This window comes from Oscarella lobularis, chromosome 3 (genome assembly GCF_947507565.1).
Source record: "Oscarella lobularis chromosome 3, ooOscLobu1.1, whole genome shotgun sequence".
NCBI classification, from domain to species: Eukaryota; Metazoa; Porifera; class Homoscleromorpha; order Homosclerophorida; family Oscarellidae; genus Oscarella; species Oscarella lobularis.
The window spans coordinates 3,611,036-3,633,731 of NC_089177.1; the positions used below are offsets into that span (position 1 = coordinate 3,611,036).

The 22,696-nt window shown below is 45.4% G+C and overlaps 10 protein-coding genes across 13 annotated transcripts; 7 read left to right on the top strand and 3 right to left on the bottom strand.

Annotated features, from left to right (window-relative positions):
* The first annotated feature begins 12 nt into the window (after positions 1-12).
* Positions 13-474, top strand: LOC136185349 (copper transport protein ATOX1 homolog). Its single transcript, XM_065972462.1, has 3 exons — positions 13-45; positions 96-171; positions 222-474. Exons 1-3 carry the CDS (start codon positions 37-39, stop codon positions 347-349), a joined length of 213 nt encoding a protein of 70 aa, XP_065828534.1. The 5' UTR covers positions 13-36; the 3' UTR covers positions 350-474.
* Positions 454-3,850, top strand: LOC136185345 (F-box/WD repeat-containing protein 7-like). Of its 2 annotated transcripts, XM_065972457.1 has the most exons (13): positions 454-589; positions 659-837; positions 900-1,081; positions 1,131-1,249; positions 1,304-1,377; positions 1,426-1,509; positions 1,561-1,636; positions 1,694-1,805; positions 1,859-1,983; positions 2,035-2,110; positions 2,166-2,281; positions 2,332-2,483; positions 2,559-3,850. In XM_065972457.1, the coding sequence occupies exons 1-12, from the start codon at positions 491-493 to the stop codon at positions 2,458-2,460; spliced, it is 1,371 nt and encodes a 456-aa protein (XP_065828529.1). In that variant the 5' UTR covers positions 454-490; the 3' UTR covers positions 2,461-2,483; positions 2,559-3,850. The 2 variants fall into 2 exon arrangements, with proteins under 2 accessions (XP_065828529.1, XP_065828528.1); XM_065972456.1 differs by having other exon boundaries at positions 2,332-3,850.
* On the bottom strand, positions 2,490-4,310 carry LOC136185346 (gamma-soluble NSF attachment protein-like). The gene is made up of 12 exons (XM_065972458.1): positions 4,220-4,310; positions 4,096-4,169; positions 3,954-4,038; positions 3,880-3,897; positions 3,752-3,829; positions 3,636-3,698; positions 3,521-3,587; positions 3,390-3,460; positions 3,260-3,338; positions 3,129-3,208; positions 2,952-3,081; positions 2,490-2,901 (listed from the first exon to the last, which is right to left on the bottom strand). The coding sequence occupies exons 1-12, from the start codon at positions 4,285-4,287 to the stop codon at positions 2,578-2,580; spliced, it is 1,137 nt and encodes a 378-aa protein (XP_065828530.1). The 5' UTR covers positions 4,288-4,310; the 3' UTR covers positions 2,490-2,577.
* LOC136185344 (casein kinase II subunit alpha-like) lies at positions 4,308-7,020 on the top strand. Its single transcript, XM_065972455.1, has 13 exons — positions 4,308-4,419; positions 4,542-4,659; positions 4,824-4,935; positions 5,001-5,102; positions 5,155-5,205; positions 5,271-5,330; positions 5,387-5,470; positions 5,540-5,650; positions 5,704-5,757; positions 5,817-5,864; positions 5,923-6,023; positions 6,091-6,239; positions 6,347-7,020. Exons 2-13 carry the CDS (start codon positions 4,565-4,567, stop codon positions 6,802-6,804), a joined length of 1,425 nt encoding a protein of 474 aa, XP_065828527.1. The 5' UTR covers positions 4,308-4,419; positions 4,542-4,564; the 3' UTR covers positions 6,805-7,020.
* A 1,269-nt stretch (positions 7,021-8,289) lies between these two features.
* On the top strand, positions 8,290-11,146 carry LOC136185342 (centrosomal protein of 72 kDa-like). The gene is made up of 18 exons (XM_065972450.1): positions 8,290-8,308; positions 8,359-8,480; positions 8,528-8,655; positions 8,708-8,745; positions 8,795-8,858; positions 8,916-9,006; positions 9,055-9,116; positions 9,166-9,209; positions 9,265-9,329; positions 9,377-9,508; positions 9,559-9,599; positions 9,656-10,012; positions 10,071-10,135; positions 10,187-10,215; positions 10,268-10,485; positions 10,544-10,670; positions 10,733-10,859; positions 10,905-11,146. Exons 2-18 carry the CDS (start codon positions 8,417-8,419, stop codon positions 11,044-11,046), a joined length of 1,794 nt encoding a protein of 597 aa, XP_065828522.1. The 5' UTR covers positions 8,290-8,308; positions 8,359-8,416; the 3' UTR covers positions 11,047-11,146.
* Positions 11,044-11,857, bottom strand: LOC136185348 (tubulin polymerization-promoting protein family member 2-like). The gene is made up of 3 exons (XM_065972460.1): positions 11,629-11,857; positions 11,441-11,576; positions 11,044-11,384 (listed from the first exon to the last, which is right to left on the bottom strand). The coding sequence occupies exons 1-3, from the start codon at positions 11,802-11,804 to the stop codon at positions 11,196-11,198; spliced, it is 501 nt and encodes a 166-aa protein (XP_065828532.1). The 5' UTR covers positions 11,805-11,857; the 3' UTR covers positions 11,044-11,195.
* A 528-nt stretch (positions 11,858-12,385) lies between these two features.
* LOC136185347 (peroxiredoxin-4-like) lies at positions 12,386-13,626 on the bottom strand. Its single transcript, XM_065972459.1, has 8 exons — positions 13,440-13,626; positions 13,306-13,386; positions 13,211-13,247; positions 13,039-13,155; positions 12,802-12,985; positions 12,679-12,748; positions 12,582-12,616; positions 12,386-12,520 (listed from the first exon to the last, which is right to left on the bottom strand). The coding sequence occupies exons 1-8, from the start codon at positions 13,600-13,602 to the stop codon at positions 12,464-12,466; spliced, it is 744 nt and encodes a 247-aa protein (XP_065828531.1). The 5' UTR covers positions 13,603-13,626; the 3' UTR covers positions 12,386-12,463.
* Positions 13,627-13,821: 195 nt separating this feature from the next.
* Positions 13,822-16,585, top strand: LOC136185343 (probable tubulin polyglutamylase TTLL9). Of its 3 annotated transcripts, XM_065972453.1 has the most exons (19): positions 14,020-14,256; positions 14,307-14,376; positions 14,439-14,487; positions 14,534-14,623; positions 14,692-14,800; positions 14,846-14,931; positions 14,984-15,017; positions 15,073-15,138; positions 15,196-15,264; positions 15,311-15,343; positions 15,397-15,504; positions 15,554-15,641; positions 15,695-15,753; positions 15,811-15,873; positions 15,924-16,018; positions 16,066-16,104; positions 16,162-16,275; positions 16,322-16,446; positions 16,504-16,585. In XM_065972453.1, exons 1-19 carry the CDS (start codon positions 14,149-14,151, stop codon positions 16,566-16,568), a joined length of 1,470 nt encoding a protein of 489 aa, XP_065828525.1. In that variant the 5' UTR covers positions 14,020-14,148; the 3' UTR covers positions 16,569-16,585. The 3 variants fall into 3 exon arrangements, with proteins under 3 accessions (XP_065828526.1, XP_065828523.1, XP_065828525.1); XM_065972451.1 differs by having other exon boundaries at positions 13,913-14,256; positions 15,695-15,873; positions 16,313-16,446; XM_065972454.1 differs by lacking the exon at positions 14,534-14,623 and having other exon boundaries at positions 13,822-14,256; positions 15,695-15,873; positions 16,313-16,446.
* Positions 16,586-16,604: 19 nt separating this feature from the next.
* On the top strand, positions 16,605-19,665 carry LOC136185339 (nose resistant to fluoxetine protein 6-like). The gene is made up of 15 exons (XM_065972448.1): positions 16,605-16,850; positions 16,913-17,070; positions 17,127-17,202; positions 17,252-17,336; positions 17,387-17,649; positions 17,711-17,893; positions 17,948-18,041; positions 18,102-18,194; positions 18,242-18,419; positions 18,472-18,551; positions 18,604-18,726; positions 18,777-18,930; positions 18,984-19,176; positions 19,229-19,371; positions 19,428-19,665. Exons 1-15 carry the CDS (start codon positions 16,622-16,624, stop codon positions 19,581-19,583), a joined length of 2,208 nt encoding a protein of 735 aa, XP_065828520.1. The 5' UTR covers positions 16,605-16,621; the 3' UTR covers positions 19,584-19,665.
* Positions 19,634-22,690, top strand: LOC136185341 (nose resistant to fluoxetine protein 6-like). Its single transcript, XM_065972449.1, has 15 exons — positions 19,634-19,937; positions 19,988-20,145; positions 20,200-20,275; positions 20,334-20,424; positions 20,474-20,682; positions 20,738-20,920; positions 20,980-21,073; positions 21,140-21,232; positions 21,282-21,453; positions 21,503-21,582; positions 21,635-21,754; positions 21,820-21,967; positions 22,017-22,215; positions 22,264-22,406; positions 22,455-22,690. The coding sequence occupies exons 1-15, from the start codon at positions 19,691-19,693 to the stop codon at positions 22,593-22,595; spliced, it is 2,154 nt and encodes a 717-aa protein (XP_065828521.1). The 5' UTR covers positions 19,634-19,690; the 3' UTR covers positions 22,596-22,690.
* Positions 22,691-22,696: the final 6 nt, after the last annotated feature.

Genomic DNA, 22,696 nt, shown 5'->3' on the forward strand with positions numbered 1-22,696 from the left:
GTTCTCTGGAGACCCGGATAGTAACGTGATTATATCATGTCGCAGGTTAGTTTTTCTCACTCTTCTGTGTACTTTGCCGAACGGTCCTTTGGCAGAAACACGTCTTCAACGTCACGATGACCTGCGGAGGTTGCTCCGGAGCTGTCAATCGCGTTCTGAAGAAACTAGACGGTAAGATGGGTTCCGCGCCTCGGCATTTCCAATAGCACGACAAAATGCAGGCGTCGAGAACATCGAAATCGATATGGAGGGTCAAAAGGTGACCGTCACGTCGACGCTGGACTCCGACAAGCTTCTCGAAACGATCAAAAAGACGGGCAAAGAATGCTCCTATGTGGGAGTGGCCTAGTCCAGCTCACAAATTTACAATATTTTTCTCTCTCGTAAACGCTTTTTTTGCATTTGTAGTGACGTTTGTCGTTGTGTTCGATATCCGTTCGATAGAGAGAGAAAAAGAGAACAGTATGTTACGGACTGTCGTAAGAAAAAAATGGACAACCCCGCACTGCAGCAAATCGTCGCGACATTCTCCTCGCTTCCCATACAGCAGCAAAACAACTTTCTCAAAGAGATACTCAAACTATGTCAGGTAGGTCAACCTCAAAAGACGACGAGCGACAGAATAAAAATGAATAAAAACGTTTCGCGTGGTGCTCAGCCTCTCCAGCTCCGAATCGTTTACGCCGAACTGCAGCCGCTATTGGCCGTCGATTTCGCGCGCTACCTCTCGAACGACCTCGCCGAGCGAATTTTCTCGTGGCTCGACGTCCAATCGCTCTGTCGAGCGTCCCAATGCAGTCGATCGTGGCGCGATCGAGCCGACGCCGATCATCTATGGTTCGAGTCCTATTTGGGGGGCCTCTCGTGGAAGTGAAAGCTCGTTTGGGGGGTTTTGTTAGGAGAAGGCACTGTCGCCGTCGAGGTTGGCTACGATTCGGTTCGATTTCGTCGTCGGTGACGCGATGGAAGGACGTTTATGTGCGAGCTCTTCGGCTCGAAGCCAATTGGGCTCGCGGGCGCTACGTCGTCGAGCCGATATTGCGGGGACACAAGAAACGGATTGGTTGCATTGATTGCGACGGTATGGATAGACCATTCGAAGATTTAATTGTTTATTTCTTTTTTTTTAGGTCGGATACTTGTTTCCGGTTCAGCTGACAATACGGCTAGAATTTGGGATTTGGAAGGGCACAAGTGCATTCGCGTGCTCGATTCACATTCCGATGAAGTGACGTGTATTGCCCTAAGGGTAATTGTAGAGCAAATGCGTATTTTTATTATTTAATTAATGTTTCAATTTTAGAATGGGATTTTGGTGACTGGCTGTTCCGATGGACTGATTCGCTTGTGGAACGCCGAATCAGGCAAACGTCTAGGGTAACTGCAGCGAATTCTATATGTTTCGCTCCAAATTCATTTCTCTAGGCAATTCACAGGTGATCCGGGAGGCGCGGGCATTTGCTCTATGGCTTTTGATGGCCAAACTCTCATATGCGGAACAGCAGACAGGTAGTGCATCTGACAAGCATTGCTGCATCTATATAATAGTCAACTTTATAGGGGAAGGCTTCAGGTGTGGTCTGCTGTTGAAGGAAGACATCTCGATACTCTCATGGGTCATGCAGACGAAGTCAAGGTGCGACGCAGGGTAGCTTCTGTGGAGAGCTTCGTTTTTTTTATTTTTTTGGCATAGTGCATACAGTTGGCTGGTTCCGTAGCCATTAGTGGGTCATGGGATCGGACTTTACGCGTCTGGGATCTAAAAAAGGGAATTAGCAAGCATATTTTAAAGAGGCACACTGAAGGTTTGGGCGGCGTTGGGATATAGAGGCTAGAAAGAAATGCTGTTTCTGTTTAGGAATTTTCTGCTGTCAAGCTGACGAAGAAAAGGCTGTAAGTGGCGGCGGCGATGGTCTCGTTGTTTTATGGGACTTGCAAAAAGGCGACGCTCTTCACGCTATGATGGGTCACGAGGCAGAAGTGGTAGGAAAGTGATTATCTATCTGTATCACTCTTGGTATGCTAGTTCTATAGTATTGTCTCGAATACAATGCAGACGTCATTGCAACGGGTTCTGCTGACAGTACGGCGAGACTTTGGGATCACAACGGTAGAGAGAGTTTTCTTCTCAATAGGATTTAGCTACAATTGCTCTTTTCTTACAGGTTTTTGCTTGCACGTTCTTGAAGAACACATTGGCATAGTAAGATGCCTTCAGCTCTTTGAGTCGAGGCTTGTGACGGGAGGCGATCAGAAGAAACTGGTCGTGTGGGACACTCAGGTGAGAATTGCTCGCACTTTTTGAGTTGAAATGACGGAAATTCCGCGTAGAACGGAGATCTCGTTAACGTAGTTCACCGCCATTCGACGCTTCTTCATCTTCTGTGGACAGACGCGACTCGAATTGTGACGGCATCGCCGGATTCGCCTGGCACAATCACAGTCCTCAACTACTGGTGAAAAAACGAGACAAAGAAGAAGAAGTGCGTCACGTTCGTTTATTGACTAATGATACTACGCAAACGGTCAAACACTAACGAGTTTATTTTTTCATGCAGACTGAAAAAGGGAATTAATTTATCGAAGACCGTTTTCATCGTCGTCGTCGTCATCGTCGTCTCCGTCTCCTTTGGGATCAACTTCACTCTCTCTTGGCATCGCGTTGCTTTCCTTTGGAGCAGCATCTTCTTGGCTGCCTCCCGTTTCCATGGTTTCTGCGTCTTCTCCCTCGTCGTCTACTTCAATTTTCTCCTTCTTTTCCTTAGCATTCACACTGAACAACTCATCTCGGGCTGCTGATTCAGATGCAATTGTTGCCTGTGGGCCTGTATTGGTGCGCCTACTATGAGGCGCTGCCCTCAACTCCTCCTCAGGATGCAGACTTCGCGCGAGCTTTGCCAGCTAGAAACGACGCGCTACACACCGAAATTCTGCTGTCTAGTTACACAAACTTCATTGTCCATATAGGTAAACATGGCCTTTGATGTGACTTTCTGCATTTCCTCGACGTCGGATTTTTCGTAAGCATCCAAGAGATCTTCAATTGCTGCTGATTCGTCGGAATCCGAAAAGCCAGGTACACTAAAGAGACAATGGAAATTGTTCAAGGTCTTTGATGAATTCATTGCCTTATTGCATCGGCAAAAGTGTTATCTGCTGCCACTTTATCGTGGCGAGCGAGATGAACGACAATCAATCCGACTGTCGCCTACAGCGAAGCCAATGAAAATAATAAAGATCATCGTTAAAAAAAGCATACACGGTAAATCTGCCCCGTATTTCCAATGGTTCCATACATTTCAATTTGTCTCTTCATCGTCTCAATGCATTCATCAAAACTATATGAGCAATACGTAAGGACAGGGGAGAACAGAACAGACTTAAAAAACCTTCTCTTGGAAACCAATAGTTTCACAGCCTTTCCGAGCATTTCAACAGCCTGCCTATTCCTGTCTTCCGTCTAGAAGATAAGGAAAGGTCTCTTTCTCTCTACACATAAACGTGGTATGAAGGCATTTACCTCGAGAATATCCACGCCTTCCATGTAAAATCGTATGGCTTTGTCAACATTGATGCCTTCTAGAAGTCTACAAAGAGTGTGCTGCTGCAATGAAGACCACCTGTTCGGACTTTACCGCGCAGTTTTTTCAAAGACTTGGGAAGCAGTATCCACTGTTCCATTTTCCCTGTATCTGTACCTGTGAGGAAAGCCATATGCCATAACAAAACATGTACAGTGTATTCAACTGACGCCGCATTTCCCATCAAGTCTGTTGCCTCTCTAATATTTCCTAATTCTTTAGCCATTTGACCAGCCAACTCGAGAGCCCTGAGGGATCGTCAGTCAAATCAGTCTCACGATTACTCACTTCCTCTCACTTGGCAGAATGAAATATACTATTAATTGAAAAGAGAATATTAGAAGAGCATCGGTTTTTTGAATCAGGTCTTACGCTCTGCACTGAAATTGAGCGTCAGCCGCCTTGAGAAAAGCCCCTTTCGCCTTTTCGTACGCTTTGCCTGCTCTAAAGCAGTTTGCTTTTGCACAAAAAGGCGATTCGTGTAGGTATAAATGCTGGTTTCTTGCTCTAATACCTGCAGTCGTAAAAGCTTGAGCTGCTCCGTCATAATCTGGTTTGAGCTTTAGTTTGAACCAGCTTGTCTCCAAACTACGCGAACGAATAGCATTGTCAAACAACGCAAACGGTTCAGTTGATACCATTTTTCCCCTTTTCTCATGTGCTCCTCGCCCTCGATTGCCTTCTTCTTCGCTCTCTCGGTCGCCATTTCCTCGGGCCCGGATAAGGCGATGCCCCTATGCGCGCATGCTCGATCCACAGTGTGCGCACCTGTGTCCTCTTCGCGTCGTCGTAGGAAACGACTCGGCTCGAATCCGAGTGCGTCGCCCGTTTGCATAAGGTCATCCCCGACGACCCAGTCGAAACCTGTCGCGTTACGTCGCCCGAAAGGCGTCGAAGAATCGCTGTTTTCTTTCATTCCTCGTTCCAATAGGCGCGCATAAATTTTTCTTCTCGTCACAGGGGTGCGTTGTGCGTGTGCGCGAATGGCGGTGGTGAGTCGGGCGCGAGTTTACCCCGACGTAAACGCGCGCAAGCCGCGCGACTACTGGGATTACGAAACCCACGCCATTCGATGGGGGTAAGCAAAGCACATACGATTAACGTTAAACACGCCGTCTCATCGCGCGACACGACGGCGAGAGTGGGACGCATTTTTGGGAAAGAAAAGGCGGGGTCGACCTTACGGCACTCCGTAAATTCGTCAGAAACAATTACAATAATTGCGTTTTTTGGTCTTATTAGGCAGCAGGACGACTATCAAGTCGTTCGCAAGCTCGGTCGAGGCAAATATAGCGAAGTGTTCGAAGGCATCAACATCACGAAAAACGAAAAAGTCGTCGTAAAAATCTTGAAGGTAAAAAACGGTGGAGGGGGCGTGGTTAGCCGCGACGACGACGACGACGACGTTTTCGTCTCTAGCCTGTCAAGAAAAAGAAAATCAAACGGGAGATCAAGATTCTGCAGAATCTTCTTGGCGGAACGAATATAATCACGTTGCTAGATGTCGTCAAGGATCCGGTGGTGAGATGAGATGAAGGAGAAATGTTTTGGAGTAGAAGATTTTTTCTTGAAGACGAGAACGCCCGCTTTGGTGTTTGAACACGTGAATAACACAGACTTCAAGGTGAGAAATATTTCAAAGGGTGAAAATTAGAATAAAGATTTTTTCTCCTTTTTTTCCCCTTATAGCATCTGTATCAAACGTTGTCCGATTTTGACATACGTTATTATCTGTTCGAGTTATTGAAGGTAGGCTGGGATTGTGTTTAAGTTATTAATTCATTTATTTTCTTCTCTTAATAAAGGCTCTGGATTATTGCCACAGCATGGGAATCATGCATCGGGACGTCAAGCCGCACAATGTAATGATTGACCATGAAAACAGAAAGGTGAATGTGGGCGTTTAATTTGGTTACACCCATCCGAGACGTACGGCTTTCTTTCTTTCTTTGTTGCAGCTAAGGCTGATCGATTGGGGACTGGCTGAGTTTTATCATCCGGGGCAGGAATACAACGTTCGCGTCGCTTCGCGTTATTTTAAGGGGCCGGAACTTTTGGTGGACTTCCAGGTATGGGAAATTTTTTCCATAGGGGTTCTTGGAGAGCACGTATCTTTCCTTAGGACTACGACTATTCTCTTGATATGTGGAGCTTTGGCTGCATGTTGGCAAGCATGGTAAGGGAGAATGCCTACTGTAGAGATCTCCTCGGATTTTGACGCGTGTTTTTCGGTAGATTTTCAAACGAGAGCCCTTCTTTCATGGTCATGATAATTATGATCAGGTTTCGGACCTTTAGTCCTCCCCTCCCCTAAATTGAATTTCTTCTAAATTCTAATTAGTTGGTGAGAATTGCCAAAGTGCTTGGAACGGACGATCTGTTTGCTTACCTGCAAAAATACAGAATTGAATTAAATCCTCGATTCAATGAAATCCTTGGCAGGTATGGACAGGGAGGGAGGGGAGCCCTAGTGCGTAACGTGTCCTACTACTTCGTTTCTCGCGCGCAGACATTCGCGCAAACGCTGGGAAAAGTTCGTTACCCCCGAGAATCAGCACTTGGTGTCTGGGGAAATACTTGATCTTCTGGACAAGCTTCTTCGCTATGATCACATGGCTCGTCTGACGGCTCGAGAAGCAATGGATCATCCTTGCTTCTGTAAGTGATCACACACGTACACACATTGTACTTATAGAACGCTGGATCCTTATTTGCTTTGCCTTGAATGCGTTTCTCCATCCTTCCTCCTCCTCCTCCCCTCTCAGATCCAATTTTGAAGCACCACGAGAAGATTTGGGCGGATAAAATGCGAGCGGCGGCAGCGGCGGCGGCTTCCATTCCCTTGCACCCCAGCGTAGTCAATAGGACCACGAATCCGCCACCAATCAGCTCCAGTCCTAATCCCGGCGACGTGCAACCGCCGCCGCCGCCTCCGCAGCAACAGCAACAGCAGCAGCAGCAGCAACAACAACAACAGCAACAGCAACAGCAACAGCAGATGCAGCAGCAGCAGCAGCAACCACCGGTTCTCCAAGTCCAAGCGCAACAACAACAGCCACAGGGGATGATTCCCGGCGGTCAGGCTCTTCCTGACTCGACTCAGCCGCAGCAACAGCAAGTTGTTTCCGGTGCGGCTGCTGGGGACAGTGGAACAACATTGCCACCTGTTCCTACATCAGCTGGTCTGCCTACGGGCATGCAGCCGTCATCCTCCATGCAGTGAGAAAGAAATAGAACGAAATTTAAAATGGATGGACAGCAAGAGAGTTTGAGTGAATGTATCTTTAGCCTAAGGGGTTGTTGCTGTATTAGTTGCGGGAAAAAGGGAGAGGGAATTTTTAATAAGAGAGGGTCGTAGTACAAATGGCTAACTAGTACGGGCGAAAGTTTGCACCATTGACTTGTATTCTCACAAATACACAGAGCGAGCTTCTTTTTACCTAGCGGCTATGATTACCGCATCTGACAAACGTCTTTTCGATGTAAACGCGTCATTTTCATGTACTTAGAACGTCCTTCGAAGCGTTTTGCAAAGAAAACGCATGTTATCCGGGTTTGCAGACAGTGATTCCTCGCGATTTTATGAGGCCACAGTTCGAAGCGCATTCTGGTCAAAATGGGAGTTCGCTTCTCGTTGCTGTGAAGAACGACGCTGAGGAGCAGTCATATATATGAGTCTTATGACAGTTTATTTTATACAAAAAACGTACGGTAGATAGCATGCACTCATTCAACAAAATACGAAATCTTACAGTATATCGTTCCGTCTTCGATTTCTTGAGCCCCTTGCAAAGCGTTTCGACCTAAAAAAAAAGAAAGTCAGTCTCTGCCAAATAATCGTTCTACGTACCTTTCGTTTTGCGTCCGTATTAGCGCTACCCGAGCTACACCGCGCGGAGGTTCGGACGCTTCGTAGCTCAAGGCAGCCACCGCAAGCGATGGCCACCCGTTCCAAAAATTGTGGGAGAGTCACGACGTCCTCGGCCACCCCAGTCAGTACCCGCCTGGATGAAGAGTCGGCCCCATATACCGAGTCCCCCGGCGCGCTGGTACCAAACGCTTCGGTATGTCTTCCTGGGAAGAACCGGCGCTTGCGGAGTGGAGAGCGGCTGACTGCTGTTTGTAGGAGTCGACAGGAAAGGCAGTGCAATGCCCAAGTCGAAGTCTCCTGGGCCAGATCATCGTCGGTCTAATCGTGCCATCGGGTGAGACAAGTGCCGGCAACCAGGCCATTTTTTGAACACCCCCTCTAAGCCGTACTCACTCGAGCCTAGCGTGAGCCGTGCTTATTGGCAACAATAAGACCTAAGCGATCTTTCTACCCAGTGCGTAAACCGAGGCCGAGGCCCCCCATCGCCCTGCCTACGGGCTCCGGCACGGGATTAATCCGTGGGCCACGCTGAAACAACAACCCAGGACTTGCCTTTTGTCTTCCCCCGAGCCAGTCCGTCAAGAACGAGACGCAGATTGCTCCGCGACGCATCCACCCTCGGCCGCAACTGAAGGAGAATCGGTGTGCGCTTCGCTTTTGAATCGTGTAGCTCCGCCCAGCGCGCTGATTGGTTCGTTGGGGTCACGTGGTGTCCACCTAGCGCTGTGATTGGTCCGCGAAAGATAGAGGCGCGAAACGCAAACCGGTTCAATACCGGTTTGACTATTGATTGCATCATGATTCTGACGCAGCACGAAAGAATCAAGATGGCGAAGAAAACGACAAGAACCACGAGGTAAAGCTTTTCTTTTCATCTCGTTCACGCGCACGCACACGACATAATAGATTTATTTATCGCGGCCGATTACGGTGGCGTAACCACTGCCGCGGCGAAAAACGTTAGATGGCCTCGCAAATCACGGAGAAATGGATTCGCCAGCGCGTGGGGCTTGATCACGACGTTGTCGGTACGTTCTCTGATGCGTATCATCGACTGGAACGTCGGTTTTTGCAGAGGACGTTCGTTCGCTCGCTCTTCCCGGCACGTATCACGAAAAAATCGGCTCTCTCGGACGAGCTTTGCTCGGATTTGCTCGTCTAAAGAATCTAGATCTCTCTCGAAACGCATTGAGCAGTCTGGAGGTCGATAAAAGCGCTACAGCGCCATACGGGATCGACATCTTTTTATTTTTAGGGGTTGGAAAGTCTGAAAATGCTCGAGACGCTGAATCTGTGCTTCTTACCGACACTTGCGTAATTTTTATTTGAAATTTGAATTCAGGTATTATAACAACATTCCGGATCTGAGCGAATTGTTTCGACTTCGTCACAATTTGAACTTGCAGGCAATTTTTCTGTTTATATTTTGCAGAGGAAACGAGATTTTTTGGTTTTGGTTTTAGGATCTTGATCTACGACTCAATCCCGTTGTGAAAAATGAACCCGATTATCGGCTCTTTTGCATTCATCTACTTCCCAGTCTAAAACACCTAGGCAAGTGGTTCTTTAGTACTGGTTTATCATTTCTTTATTAATTTATAGATGATCGTCCTGTTCGAGTGGCTGAAAAGAGAGCCGCTCTCATGCAGTTTTCTATTGGAAACGTGAGTGGTAGTAGATAAAATGTTGTCAAAAGTTGAGGTTTGTATTTAGGATGAAAAGGAAGACGGAGCAAAGAAACCAAAGTCAAAGAAAACGTAGGCATAGAATACTATGGTAATTCGTAATAATAATATGACGTTAATATAAAAGTAATGTTGAGCTGGTTTCGCGGAAAAGACTCGTTGCAAGTCTGGCTCCTTCGTTGAAACAAACAGGTAAACGCCTTGTTTATCTTTTTCTTATTATTTCTATTTCGTTTTAGCACTGGCTGAGGACGACTGCGCTCTCATCGACTTGATTTCACAGACGGGAGAAGATCTCCACGCAGTCAAGGAACTGACTGGATCAACAGCAAACGAGCCAGCAGTGAGTCTCCATCAACTAAGTGACGAAGGTAGAAAGACGCGATATGGCTGAGACTCTGGGTTTCATCTAATGGTTTAGAAGCGGATCAATTTCCTCGAGAGGCTAAGGAAGACAAAGAGGTTATTATAATGACACGATTTTCCTAGATGGTTTTTCTGCTATTTTCGCTGTTTAGATGCGTCTAGAAAATCAAAACGGAGATCATCAGTCAAAGAATTTTGTGCCCAATGCTGAACCGGTTTCCACTCTTCCAGGCGGACAAGTGAGACTTCATCACGCTCGATTGCCGCCGCCGAGGCGAGCGCTCTTTGGCGCGACGACGGCGGCGGCTTCCGAGGCGACGCAGCTGGCGGATCCCAATTTGAAATTTTCCGACGAAGCTGACGCGTATACGTCGTTTGCTACCCAAGGCTTTTTTACGGCCAATCCGCGAGGTGAAAATCAAGAGACTGGCAAAGGAGAAGAAGAAGAAGAAGAAGAAGACAAAGATACAGAGGACGAGTCTTCTGACGAAGAAGAAGTTGTATCTGAAGTATGATGACTCAATCAGCAATTTTTAATGAATTAATTAATCTTGGGAGTTTTTATAGATTCCCGTTAATGGGCAGTTAATTGAAAGAGCAACTCAGCAGCTCTTAGAATTGACAAGGCGATGGTATAATCTCTACCCGATATTCTTCACTTTTGAATGATTGGATTATCTTAGTGGCCTTCGCAAGGGTCTCGAGCTTCAAGGTAGCACACTAGGTGACAGATAAATGATCTCGTTATTATTCCCCGTGCTTAGATGTTCGACAAATTCTCGTGGGCCTCTATCGCGTCGCCGTTCGAGATCAGAGCGAATCCGAAATGCTAATACGTCAGCAACTGGACGAAATGACGCAGACGGCGGAGACGCTCAACGGTCAGCTGGACGAGCAGCGGCGTGCAACGGAGCGGCTCAAGCGGCGCGTTCAACGGGATCGTCGAGCCGAGGAGGTTCTCGCTGAGGCGGAAAAGGAAGCGGTAGGAATCGATGTCGTCTGCTCTACGCTTCTGCTGCATTTTTTCTTTGATTCTCAAGGCTTCGTTGAGACTGCACGTGCAGCGTTTGGACGAGGAAAAGGTCGCTTTAGCGAGAGACGTCGCGACGCTGAAGCAGGAGAAACGTCACACGCTTGTCGTGCCGGCCAATGTTCAGGAGAAATTACGTATACAGTTTGTAGCAGTAGCAAGGGGGGTGGAAATGAACTATAGGCGACGTTTCTTTTAGAAGAGCTAGAGGCTGAAAACGTCCAATTGGACGAAGAGGTGAAAAGGTGTCAGAAAGAGAGGGAGCAGAGTGAAAAGGACAAAGAGAAAGTAGACAGTCTCGTTTCGATGTTACAAGAAAGCCACAGGTCATAATTTTATTAATCGATTGCATGTAATTTTATTTTCTTTAGAGCTCTAATAGCCAACAACGGCCGCTTGACAAGGGAGCTCGATGACTCGAGACGTCGACACCAGCACGAGGTAGAGCAATTGCACTGGAGCTACGAGCAGCTAAAACGAACGCTGAACGCAACTAGAAACGGTCGAAAGTGATTGGAACGTAGATCTATCTAATTTTGACTATAATCTAACGACAGTCTCCTTGGCACAACAACAACGTGTACTTGAATAAACAGACTATTTTTAGTGGCTACGCCGCCGGAATGGAGGCCCCGCGGTTCATCTCTTCTCTAATGGGATCATCAATGACTCTTGTCGTATGTGTCCTTGCCCTTGTATCCGCCTACGTAGCCGGACGATGCCTTGTCGTCGACATCGTAACGGCCGTCGAGTCCCTTACCCTTTCCCGATTCGTCGAAGCGTTCCTTATGCGAGCCCGTATACTTTGACGTGTCTGTGAGACGATCTACGGCGCCGGCTTTAGTCGCTTTCTGAGCGAGAAAAAGGTAACTCTATATGGGCGTGGGTTTGTTGGTGGGTTTCTCACCGTTGCTCCGACGGCGACGGGGCCCTTTCCTGCCACAATTTTATCGGTTAGGCTAGCGTAATCGATGCCCATCTTTTCCGCTGAAAGTTCTAGAGCTTTTGTGAATTGTTTGAAGTTGATTTTGCGTTCCGTTTTGCTGTGCGAAGGAGGAGGAGTCTTTTTCGATTCTCTCTTTTGCTCTCAATTACCTTTTCACTTCGGGTCTGCTGAAAATAATGTCCGCGTCCGTCTGCGTGAATTTTTTCGTGTACAACTTCAAGTCTCGAAAGAATTTGGAGAACTTGGCATTGTCCATTAGACTAATCGCGTCTTTTCCTGCTCCAAAAGCACAAAAGGACTTGAAAACCGTTTCCAAGTCGCTCATTGCACTACAAAAAAATTATCCAAGGCAACCAGGACAACCAGAGGGCACGTGATATCAACTGTAGCACGCTAAGCTAAACCATAGATGGCTAAACGACTCCCACCACTCTCCCACCCACAACCTCCCACAACCACCTTTTGTCCTTCCGTGCGTACAGTACTCATATTTCACGTGACAGAATGGCCAACATTGCGCAGCTCCTCGTCGTTCTCATCGGCGTTTTCTTCTCGACAGCGTCAGCCGACTTCACATGTTACGATAACACATGCGTTGGAGAAAGCTACTCCTGCCCGAGTGGCGTCGGCTACTACTGCTGTTTTCCGTGCAGCTGCTGCATTAGCGTCGTCTCTGCCTGGTGGTTCTGGCTGATCTGGGTCATCTTCTTCGTCGCCATTGGAATCGGCGGAGGTTTCTATTACAGGAGAAGGCGTCGCTTCATCGTCACGACGTCGTCGCCCGGTTACGTCAGGACGTACGGCACTGGATACTGATGGCGTCTCGAGAACTGAGACGTGAGCGCGTCGCGCGACGGCGTTTATGCGTATTCTTAGTTTAGTTTGTCGTTTTGGTGTGGCGCTCGCTGGTGCACGTGATCTGCTTTATTTTGTCGCAAACAGGCAAACAATGGCATCGTTCGATCACAAATTTCTCGGACTCATTCATTCGTGCGTCTGCTTTTCGAAGTAGGTAAGTTTCTTATTAGGGTCCGGGATAATCTGCGGCGGCGAAGAAGGAAATTCGAGTCAGTAAGAAAACGTCGTCTTTTAGCAAACTAACCGTATCGCTTCCAGGCTTCCATCCCGCAGGGCAAACTGGAATCAATGCATAAGTAAGAGGGGCCCCACTTTTACCCCACCCCACCCCACCCACTCACCTTCAGCATGATTATCCGTGTATTGAAAAGCTTGCACGAGTCGCAAGGTCTCGTCAACTGAACGCCCAACCTGTGTTCGATTACTAAGAGGATCGACTGCAATGCTTCTATTAATTTATTTACTGGGAGGTCATTCATGGTGATTTGTCTGAGAATTCCATTGTCATCTATAATGAAAAGACCTCGCAGTGTGTGGCCTTGGTTTTCTAACAGGACTCCGTAGTCCTTTGATATTTGATGAGTCATGTCAGACAAGATGGGTATGTCCACTTTGCCGAGACCGCCCTCACTTCGTGGGGTATTGATCCTATATAAAATAATAATTCAAAGCCATACTGAAAATAGTGATTATATACATACCAAGCCAAATGGGTGAAAGGGGAATCCACAGAGCATGCCACGACTTCGGCGTTGATTTCCCTAAACTCTTTGACGCGATCGCTAAAGGCGATGATTTCCGTTGGACACACAAACGTACTGCAGCCAGAAAAAAGAATTATTTTAAAATTATAAATTGTTGCGAAGAGCCCACAAGTCGAGCGGATAGAAGAAAAAGACCAAGTATTTTCCTTAGATCAAAAAAAGCCTGGTCAGTGCAACGACAATTACGATTTAATTTGTTGGCACCTTTGAAGTCCGTTAATTTGACTTCTTTGAATTCTCCGTTAACGACGGCCGTTCCTTCGAAATGAGGCGCCGGTTTGGATACTAGGACATATGAAAATAAGGTGTGCGAATTGTTACTATTCGATTTTGTCGACTTTGCGCTTTGCTCCAGCTCAGAGCGTGTTCTCCTCCGCGCATGCGTTCGCCCGGATAAACTTGACCTCCAGCGTACGTATAACACGCCTCGGTCGACGCATCTCCTTGGTCGATAGCTCTCGCGCAGGCGAGAAGAGCGAAGAACACAACGGAAGAATGCATTGCAGTAAAGCACGCTTGCGCTGAAGAGAAGGAATCCACGTGCCCGCCCACGTGGGCTAATAATACCTTAGCGCGCGACACAGCGAAAAGACGGCTCTCTAATCTTACTTTCTTCTTTGCTGTATCTAAACTATGAAACAAAAACTAACTTTTAAGATGTCTCTTCTATAATGGGGAAGAGAGTCAATTCATTGCGTTCTGTAAGAGGGAGGACCTGACGACGAAGGCAAAGGATTGCTACTTTGACTCGTTCCTCCATACAAAGACGTTGTAGTCGATCTAGAAAAAACGGTCGTAGTCGTTTGCGGAGCCCGACGATGATGTGTTTTCTCCTTGCGACGTCGATGTCGAACGAGACAGGCAGCCACGATTATAACGATCACGAAGAAAAATATCCAAATCATCCAAAACCACCAGGAAGAGGCGATATCTCCTCCGCTATTGCGCGTAGGCGACTCGTTGCCATTCGTCATTTTTATTCTCAGGTGTCCTCTCGACTGCGTTCGCGTGACTGAACCACCTGCTTTAGTTTCGCTGAAAGCGGAAATGATCGGGAATGAAAGTGACAACCCCCGTCATATCCCCCGCGCCCACATTTATCCGGGAACGCCCAAGTTGGCCCGTACCTTTTCAATGTCGAAGGCGTTGCCTAAGGTTTGTTTACCGGTTTCGCTTTGTCTACCGAGTCACTGCCACGACTTAAGAGTTCTTCAACTCGCGGAACTTCTGACAGTGCGTCGGCGGGACCCCAATCGGGAACGAGCGATCAACAAAGTAACAGCGAAATACAGACGATGCTTGTACGTGTACGGTATCTATTTTTTCTTGCGATTCAGTTTCTACTCAACGTTTTGGAGGAAGACGGGCTGTTGGTGCGGCTACGGGGTGAGAAATAGAGTCGAATAGAAATAAAAATAAATATTTGACAAAGTAGAGATCAACGGATCATTCGCTTTAAGTGTGCACTTCATAATACAATTCTCGACGTTTTGCGTAGTCGAGGATGGCAAGAAACGAAGGAGTGCGGGCTTCTTTTAATTAATTAATTAATTAATTAATTAATATTTCCTAATGAATAATTATATTTAGGGATGATTGGGATTTCTTTTGGTGCGATGTCGGTTGGATTCGCGAGTCATTCGATCATTTCTACATGGAAGAACACGTCAGGATATGTCACTTCCGAAATCACTACGAAGTATAAAAGGAGAGAATCATTAGCAAATTTATTTTTTTCGTGTAGCTTACGAGAAAAAATTACATGGTGAAGAATTTGAAGCGGTATAAGAAAATGATTGAGAGGGAATACGGAAAACATGAAGCTACTAGGTAGAAGATCTATTGCTATAAACAACAAATTCTCTAATTTTTTTCAATTAAGACTCGACTTTTTTCCTGCCACTTTTGAACTGCCAGTCAGCCAAACAGGAACGTTTTCTTATGAAGGCGAAACCGTTCTCATTTTTCTAGTCAGAGTACCACATTTTTGTTGAAGAATTCAAGCGGAATCCCGGGTCAACTTGGATTATGAAACCCGTTTGTTTTTTGCAGAAGATTCCTATATGCTACGTCAATGGGAAGACTCTGTTTTAGGTTGCTAAATCTCAAGGAAAGGGAATTTTTCTTTTCAGGAAACTCAAAGACATAACAGATTGGAGCAAGGCATTGAAATAATGAAAATTAAGTTTGAATCTAATGTGGACTATAGATTGGTTTTGTTCATCGAGACACCGATGATAAGGCAAGCAGATAATTTTTTCTTGTTGAATAATTGGCGTGACACATCCCGCGCAGTCAGAGAAAGACGTTCCAGAAACGTACGTCGTGTCTCGTTATATTGAGAACCCGTGTTTGATTGGCGGACGAAAGTTCGACATTCGGGTCTACGTCCTCGTCAATTCGGTACAAGTAGCCAGACTTTTTCAGGCGGTTCTATGTGATTTTGCTACAGTACATTCCCCTAAAAGCGTGGTTGTATAGAAGCGGCTTTGCTCGCTTTTCGAATACGAGATTTTCCCTCGACACGATCACCGATTCATGTAATATTGCCATTTTTCACGAGTGTCGCTTTCAAATGAGAGCCGTTCTTTAGTTATTCACCTCACTAACGTCGCGATACAAAAAACCGCGCCTGACTATGACCCAGAAAAGGCAAAAGGCCGTAGAATAATAGGTCTTGGTGGTGTGCGTGTAATGGTAGCTAAGCAGGGATGTAAATGGTCATTGCAGCAGCTGAGGACTTATCTCACTGCTGAATACGGTTACATGGAGGTGAATAGGAAAAAAATGGTTTGCTACGTAACGCGATTTTCTTTTGGTAGACGATAACCTTATTTCGACTTTTGGACGACATTATCATCAAGAGTCTACAGAGCGTGCAAAAAGTCATGATTAATGATAAACACTGCTTTGAATTGTAATGTGAAATACCGCATCCGCCCTAATTAATAGTTTTTTTTCTAGATACGGCTTTGACGTCATGATCGATTCCAATCTAAAACCGTAATTCGACGTGCCTCGGTTGCCGTGGAGACACGCTTTTCTTTTCACTTTCCCCAGATGGTTGATTGAAGTGAACGCATCGCCGTCGTTGACGGCGAGCAGCACTTCAGATTATCATCTCAAGGTCGGATTGCTCCACGACGTTCTCAACGTTGTCGACATGGAAAACAGGCGAGTCCTTTTTTCGACACTCACACTTATATAATAGAATCTTTAGATTGAGTGGGTCTGAAAAGAGAGTTGGCGGATTTGACTTGATTTGGAACGACGGCCCCGTTGCCGCTCCGGATGCAATTTGGGAATCGGGCCAACTCCCAGTATATCCCACCAACACGTTTTTAGGTACACACCTGATACTCTCTCCCGTACGCATTTAGAATATACGCGAACTAAATTTAGGGTGCTACAATGACAGAGACATTCAGCTAAAACAGTTGTATAGATCGCTCGAAAAAGCCGATTAGAAATATTTAAATTAGAATGTCATTGATTGCAACGAGTTGGCATTCTCCCATCAATGCAACGAGTCGTCGTTCTTTTCCTTGTCTTATCTTTCGCTCGAGGCCAGTATCCTGGCCTCGACGAGGTGTTTCAATGGTACGAAACGACAATGAGCGGAGCCAGTCGTCCGTTTACGTTGGAAAGCGTTGGGGCGTTGGCTGACGTCGTTAATAAGGCCGTTCCGAGTTTGACAGCGCAGAATGGAAGCGCCTTTTCTCTCTCGAACCCTTCCGATCAGATGAAAAGTGAGAATTCCTCCGTCATCTGAGCGTCACGTGCCGACGCGTGATCTCACATTTTTTTGTAGTGATTGACGCTTCTGGAAAACCGGGAGGGGGTTTGTTAGAAGGTCACGTGCAATTTTTCGGTGACTTTGATCAGTGCATCGATTTGGGAAACGACGTTGCTCGCTATTGTCTCGTCTCCACAACTCTCCTTTCTCCAGTACCTCCAAATGACGTAGTTGTAAGTGAGGGGTAATATTAGTTAGGTGCGTACCTATTTAGCGTGTATGACTGCAGCTACCCAATGTTGCCTGGGGCCTTTGCACGAATGCATCCAACAATGAAAGTGCAGTAAAAGAGATAGCCTTGAATAGTACGTCTAAAAAGTATGTTATTCTACAGCTAATGGGTTGTGTATCTAGTCTTGGGAAAAGTGTTCAAAATTACTTCCATGGATGTGACGTGCCACAAGGAAAAGTCTTATACTCCTACTGCTCTTTTTCTCATGTAAGTTTTGTTATTAGTGACTAGGCCTAATTTTTATTTTTGCTTATAAGTGTTATTTTCTCTCTTCTTGGACTTCTCATTCTATTGTCGACTCTCTACGATATAATCATTTTAACAAAAAAGCAGTCACCCTCTACGGAATCTAAAGTTGAGTTTAAGTTGACTGAAACAGCGGGAATTGAAAGTGACGACAAAAGCGGCCTTCTGAATAAGAAAGAGGAGGAGGAAGAAGAAGAAGTAGAAGAAGAGGGAGATAAAGATCAAATAACGGAAGAAGTGCAGATTGAAATAAAGGGCAATAAAAGAAACGAAGGTATTATTGTATTACAGTACATATATCAATTTCAAATCAAGACGTTGACTTTTAAATGTAGACGAACGCAGCTGTCGTATGGGCCTCTTTCTTGCCTTTTCAATGGCAAGAAATTTGCCTAAATTACTGAACACGAAGACTCAGTCGAAAAGTATCGATTGCCTTCACGGAATACGAGCTTTGTCGATGTTCTGGGTGATTCTCGGTCATTGCTATCTTTGGTTGATCTATTCTGGTGCCGTCGGTATACTACGAAAATGTACTGAGTCTGATAGATTATTTTAATCTCTTTATGTAGCCAATTTCGTTTCTGCTTCGACAATTCTTCACGAGTTTCCTTTTCAAGCTGTCATCAATGCTGTTTTTGCCGTTGACACCTTTTTCTTTTTGAGGTCTTTTGCGCAATAGAGTGTTTCTTCTTCCTCGAAATAGTGATTTTTTTTTCTTTGTAGTGGTCTTTTGGTAATGTTTCTCGCCTATCAACACTTGAAAGCGAACGATGGTCGATTTCCTTGGCTTTCCTTTTACTTGCATCGTTTGTGGCGGTAATTTTATTTTCGTTTTCTCGGCGTCAATTAAATTGCTCTTTTAGGCTCACTCCTACGTACTTAGTTGCTCTTCTCGTTATATGGCAGTTACTTCCGTATTTTAACGATGGGCCTGTTTGGGACAAATCGCTTCCACCCGTTATCACGACACCCTGCAATTCCTACTGGTGGACGAACCTTCTCTACGTCAATAACTTTTATCCAAACAAATTCACCGGCGAAGTGAGGCCAGTTGCGGCACCTCTATTAATTAAATCTCATCTTCTTCGAATAGTGTATGGCATGGACGTGGTATTTAGCCAATGACATGCAGATGTACATCCTTAGTCCACTAATCATCATTCCAGCATATAAGTAAGAGATATCTAATCGTAGTGTATACGCACAGATGCAAGATCTACGTTAGATTCGGTCTTGTGGGTTTGTTGGTCCCACTTGCAATCTGTTTAGTAGCAGTTTTTGGCTGTCTGATTGGCCTTAGTGCCAAGTATGGCTTTCCAGCGAATGCCGTTGTTGCCGCTCAATTTGGGTGAGTGCAACTTGGGAGGAACTTTTCATTAGCAGGCGTTTTCTGCGTAGAGATGGAAAGGGCTATGAAAACGTGGTATACGACAAATTTTATACGCGTGCATCGCCCTATCTTATTGGGCTGTTTCTCGGATACTGCTTGGCAAGGATTGCCACCGAACAGCACTTTCCGTCCAATAGATATTTGACCATGATACAAAAACGGGTGAGCGTCATCCTATTATTTAGTGACAATAATAAAAAACGAGGGTTTTTTAGAAGCGCTATATCATACCTGTCGCTTGGTGCTTGGCCTTCTTTCTTGGACTCGTCCTTGTCTACGGCTTGTACGATTATAATCGCGGGTACGAGCGTCCCAAATCTGTCAGCATTCTTTATATCGCCTTTTCGACCTTTTCATGGGGTTTGGCGTTGGCTATTCTTGTCTACCTTTGCCACGCTGGTCACGGAGGTGCTGTTAGCGCGAAAATAATTAATTAATTTTTTATGACGCGCGCGTTTAGGAATTATAAACGGCATTTTGTCTTGGAGCGGCTGGGTGCCGCTGAGTCGATTGACGTATTCAGCCTACTTGATTCATCCTGCTGTTCTCTCCTATATCAATTTCAGTACTCGTTCTGCAATATTTTTCTCGCACTCATTTATGGTACTGGGGTGAATGTTTATAACTATTCCACGTGTTTGATTTTGAGTTTGTTTTAGGCTTTTCGTTATGTGAGCGTGTTGGGCATTTCTTATCTTTGCGCTCTGCTGCTTTCTCTCTCAATTGAATATCCATGTGCGGCTATTGAAAAAGTGTTGCGAAATTTGAAAGTCAAACATCCTAAGATTTTGACCAAGTTTGTTCGACGGCGCTGAGATACTGTGTAGGCGGTGCCGTAGGCGGTAGTAGGCGGGACTCTAGGCGGGGGGCGTAATAACGCGCGTTTCATGACTTTCATCATCGAGCCAGGTCATCGAGCATCATGAGATCGGTGCATCGTGTCGTCGTCGTCTTCTTTTCGATTCTTTCCCTGTCGCAAAGCCGATACTCTCTGCAAGATGCTTTCAAGCAAATAGAGACGCAAGCGATAGCTGCGTCCGACGCTGAAAGCATTTCGGCACGGCATCTTTTGGCTCGCTTGATGAACGACGCGCTTTTGAACAACACTGCAACTACTATCAGCAATGCCGTCTTGGGACTGCAACCCCAAAGTAACCAGGCATTGAGAAGTGAGCTGGGTGGGTGAGGCACGTGCAATGACGTCATCGATTTTATACAGTGCTCGACGCCACGGGCAAACCTTCGAGTGGAATATTAGATGGAAACGTTCAATTTTTCGGTGATTATGACGAGTGCGTTAACTTGGGCAGTGACACCGCTCATTACTGCATTGTCGCGACACCGCTCGCCTCAGCAAAATATCCGTATAAACTAATCGTAATAATATTGCTCATTCATCTCTACGACGGCTCATTTAAGGCGTTTTTTCAGGTGCCCCTACTTCAGTGGGGTTTTTGTGTCAATTCTACTACAGACAATGATACAATAGGAAATGCTGTGTTTGATTGTAAGGCTCCTCTTAGTGCTGATTATTTTTTCATCTGGCAACTTTTTTCGCTATCTAGTGCTCAGAAAAGAATTTTTGGTTCCAACTGAGTATGCATCTGCAACGTGTTATGATGAGAAATCCTTCACAGCTTTTCAAATTATTCTTATGTCAGTTCAGTCTTCTGTACGCTGCTACTTGACTATTTTGTGTCTTTAGTACGGTGTTTTCCTTGATTGGTCTCGTCATACTTTTTTCGACTCTTTATGACATCATCGTTCGCGCGGAAAAAACGTTTTCGACGGTCCCGATTTCTCTTCACGTCAATCAGTCTTCGAGCAGTGAAATGGACGACGAGTCAGAAGAAAGAAACGGTTTACTAAACAGCTCAGCAAAAGCCGAGAAAAAGAGGGACGAAAAGAAAGAAGGTGAATATATATGAGTAAAAAAGCTACAACGCTATTATTCTTTTATTTATTAAAGATGTTGATTCTGGCTTGACCGGCTTCTTTTTTGCCTTCTCATTGGCAAGAAACTTGCCAAAGTTACTCAATGTCGACGTTCAGTCAAAGGAGATTCAGTGTCTTCACGGATTGCGAACCTTGTCAATGTTTTGGGTCATTCTTGGCCATTCCTACATTTGGGACCAGTATGGTTATACTATAGGTAATACTAAAGTCTTTACTCGGCACAGCGTAGCCCCGGTAACGTATTTCTTTCTTTAGCCAATCCTCTCGATGCTTATACAATACTTCGTCAGTTTGCTTTTCAAGCCGTCGCAAATGCTTTCTATTCCGTCGATTCGTTTTTCTTTCTAAGGTTGGTTTTGCACTATATGACCAAGCGTTTTGTTTTAATTAATGAGAGCTTAATTGTATTGTTAAGCGGTGTCCTGGTCATGTATTTGTCGTATCAGCGTATGAAGGCAAACAACGGTCGCTTTCCGTGGCTCGCCTATTATTTGCATCGTCTGTGGAGGTGGTCCTAGGCAGAAAAATTGATTCACATCAGTCTATTTTTGCTCTAGACTTACGCCTGCGTATATGGTTGTTCTTCTTATTCTTTGGCAATTGAGCCCTTACTTTGGTGACGGTCCAGTCTGGTACCAGTTGTCACATTCAACAAAACTCTGCGATTCCTATTGGTGGACTAATCTTCTCTACGTTAACAACTTCCATCCTACTAATTTCTCTGACGAGGTAATAGAGTATCTATTTTGGAATAAATCAATTTATTATTTGTATCTAGTGTATGGGGTGGACATGGTATTTAGCTAATGACATGCAGATGCACGTTATCAGTCCAATAATCATCATTCCTGCGTTTGCGTAAGTCTTTGAATCCACCTACGTTAGGGTACTGTACTTTAAAATTTCGTAGATTTGGCTTCATTGGTTTAATCATTCCTCTGGGCATCTGCTTGACTGGAGTCTTTCTTTCTCTCATAATTATCAGCTCCAAGTATCATTTTCAAGCCAATGCAATTCTGGCCACGAACACGTAGATAGATAGATAGATAGATAGGAGTACATAAATTAATTAAGGGAGCTCTCTTATTCGTCTAGTTTGGGAAACTATCAAAATTTGATCTACTCCAAGTTCTACACCCGTGCCTCGCCGTATCTCGTTGGGCTCTTTCTTGGCTACTGTTTGGCAAGGAGTGCCTCTGATCAATTCAAATATCACAAATTCTTGAGATGGATGCAAAAGAAGGTGCCTCTTCGCGTAGCAGCTCTATTAATTAATTACGTTATTTTTTTAGAAACACATTGTGGCTCCCGTTGCTTGGTTTGTGGCATTTGCTCTGGGACTTGTCGTCATTTACGGTGTTTATGACTACAATCGGGGTAACGGTCACAAGTACCCAGAAGCACTGAGCGTTATGTACCTCACCTTTTCGACCTTCCTCTGGGGTCTCGCTTTGGCTATTCTCGTCTTTATGTGTTACACTGGCCACGGAGGTTTGGCGCCGCGGGCATAACTTTTTTAGTTAACTCTATCTTTATCAGGAGTTATCAATGCGATTTTGTCGTGGGGTGGCTGGATTCCGTTGAGTCGATTGACATATTCAGCCTATCTTGTTCATCCTCTGGTTCTTACGTATATTGCCCTAAGCGCTCGCTCTCCGGTTTACTTTCTTCATCGTGTCATGGTAACCGATTTTTCTCTTGTTTTGAATTGTTTTCATCTGTATTTGCAGGTTTTTCGTTTCGTGGGCGCTGTGGGCATTTCTTATCTCTTTGCCATGCTTCTATCTCTTTCCATCGAATATCCTTGTGCAGCCATTGAAAAAGTCGTGCGAAAATCAACGATTTGTAATCGCTGTACACGTAAAGAATGAATCAACACTGACAGTGTCGTTTTTTGTGCGTGTTATCGTTTGTTGTTGACCTGACACTCGCGCTAGCCTAAACGCTAACAGATGCATGACGAGTAGACGAG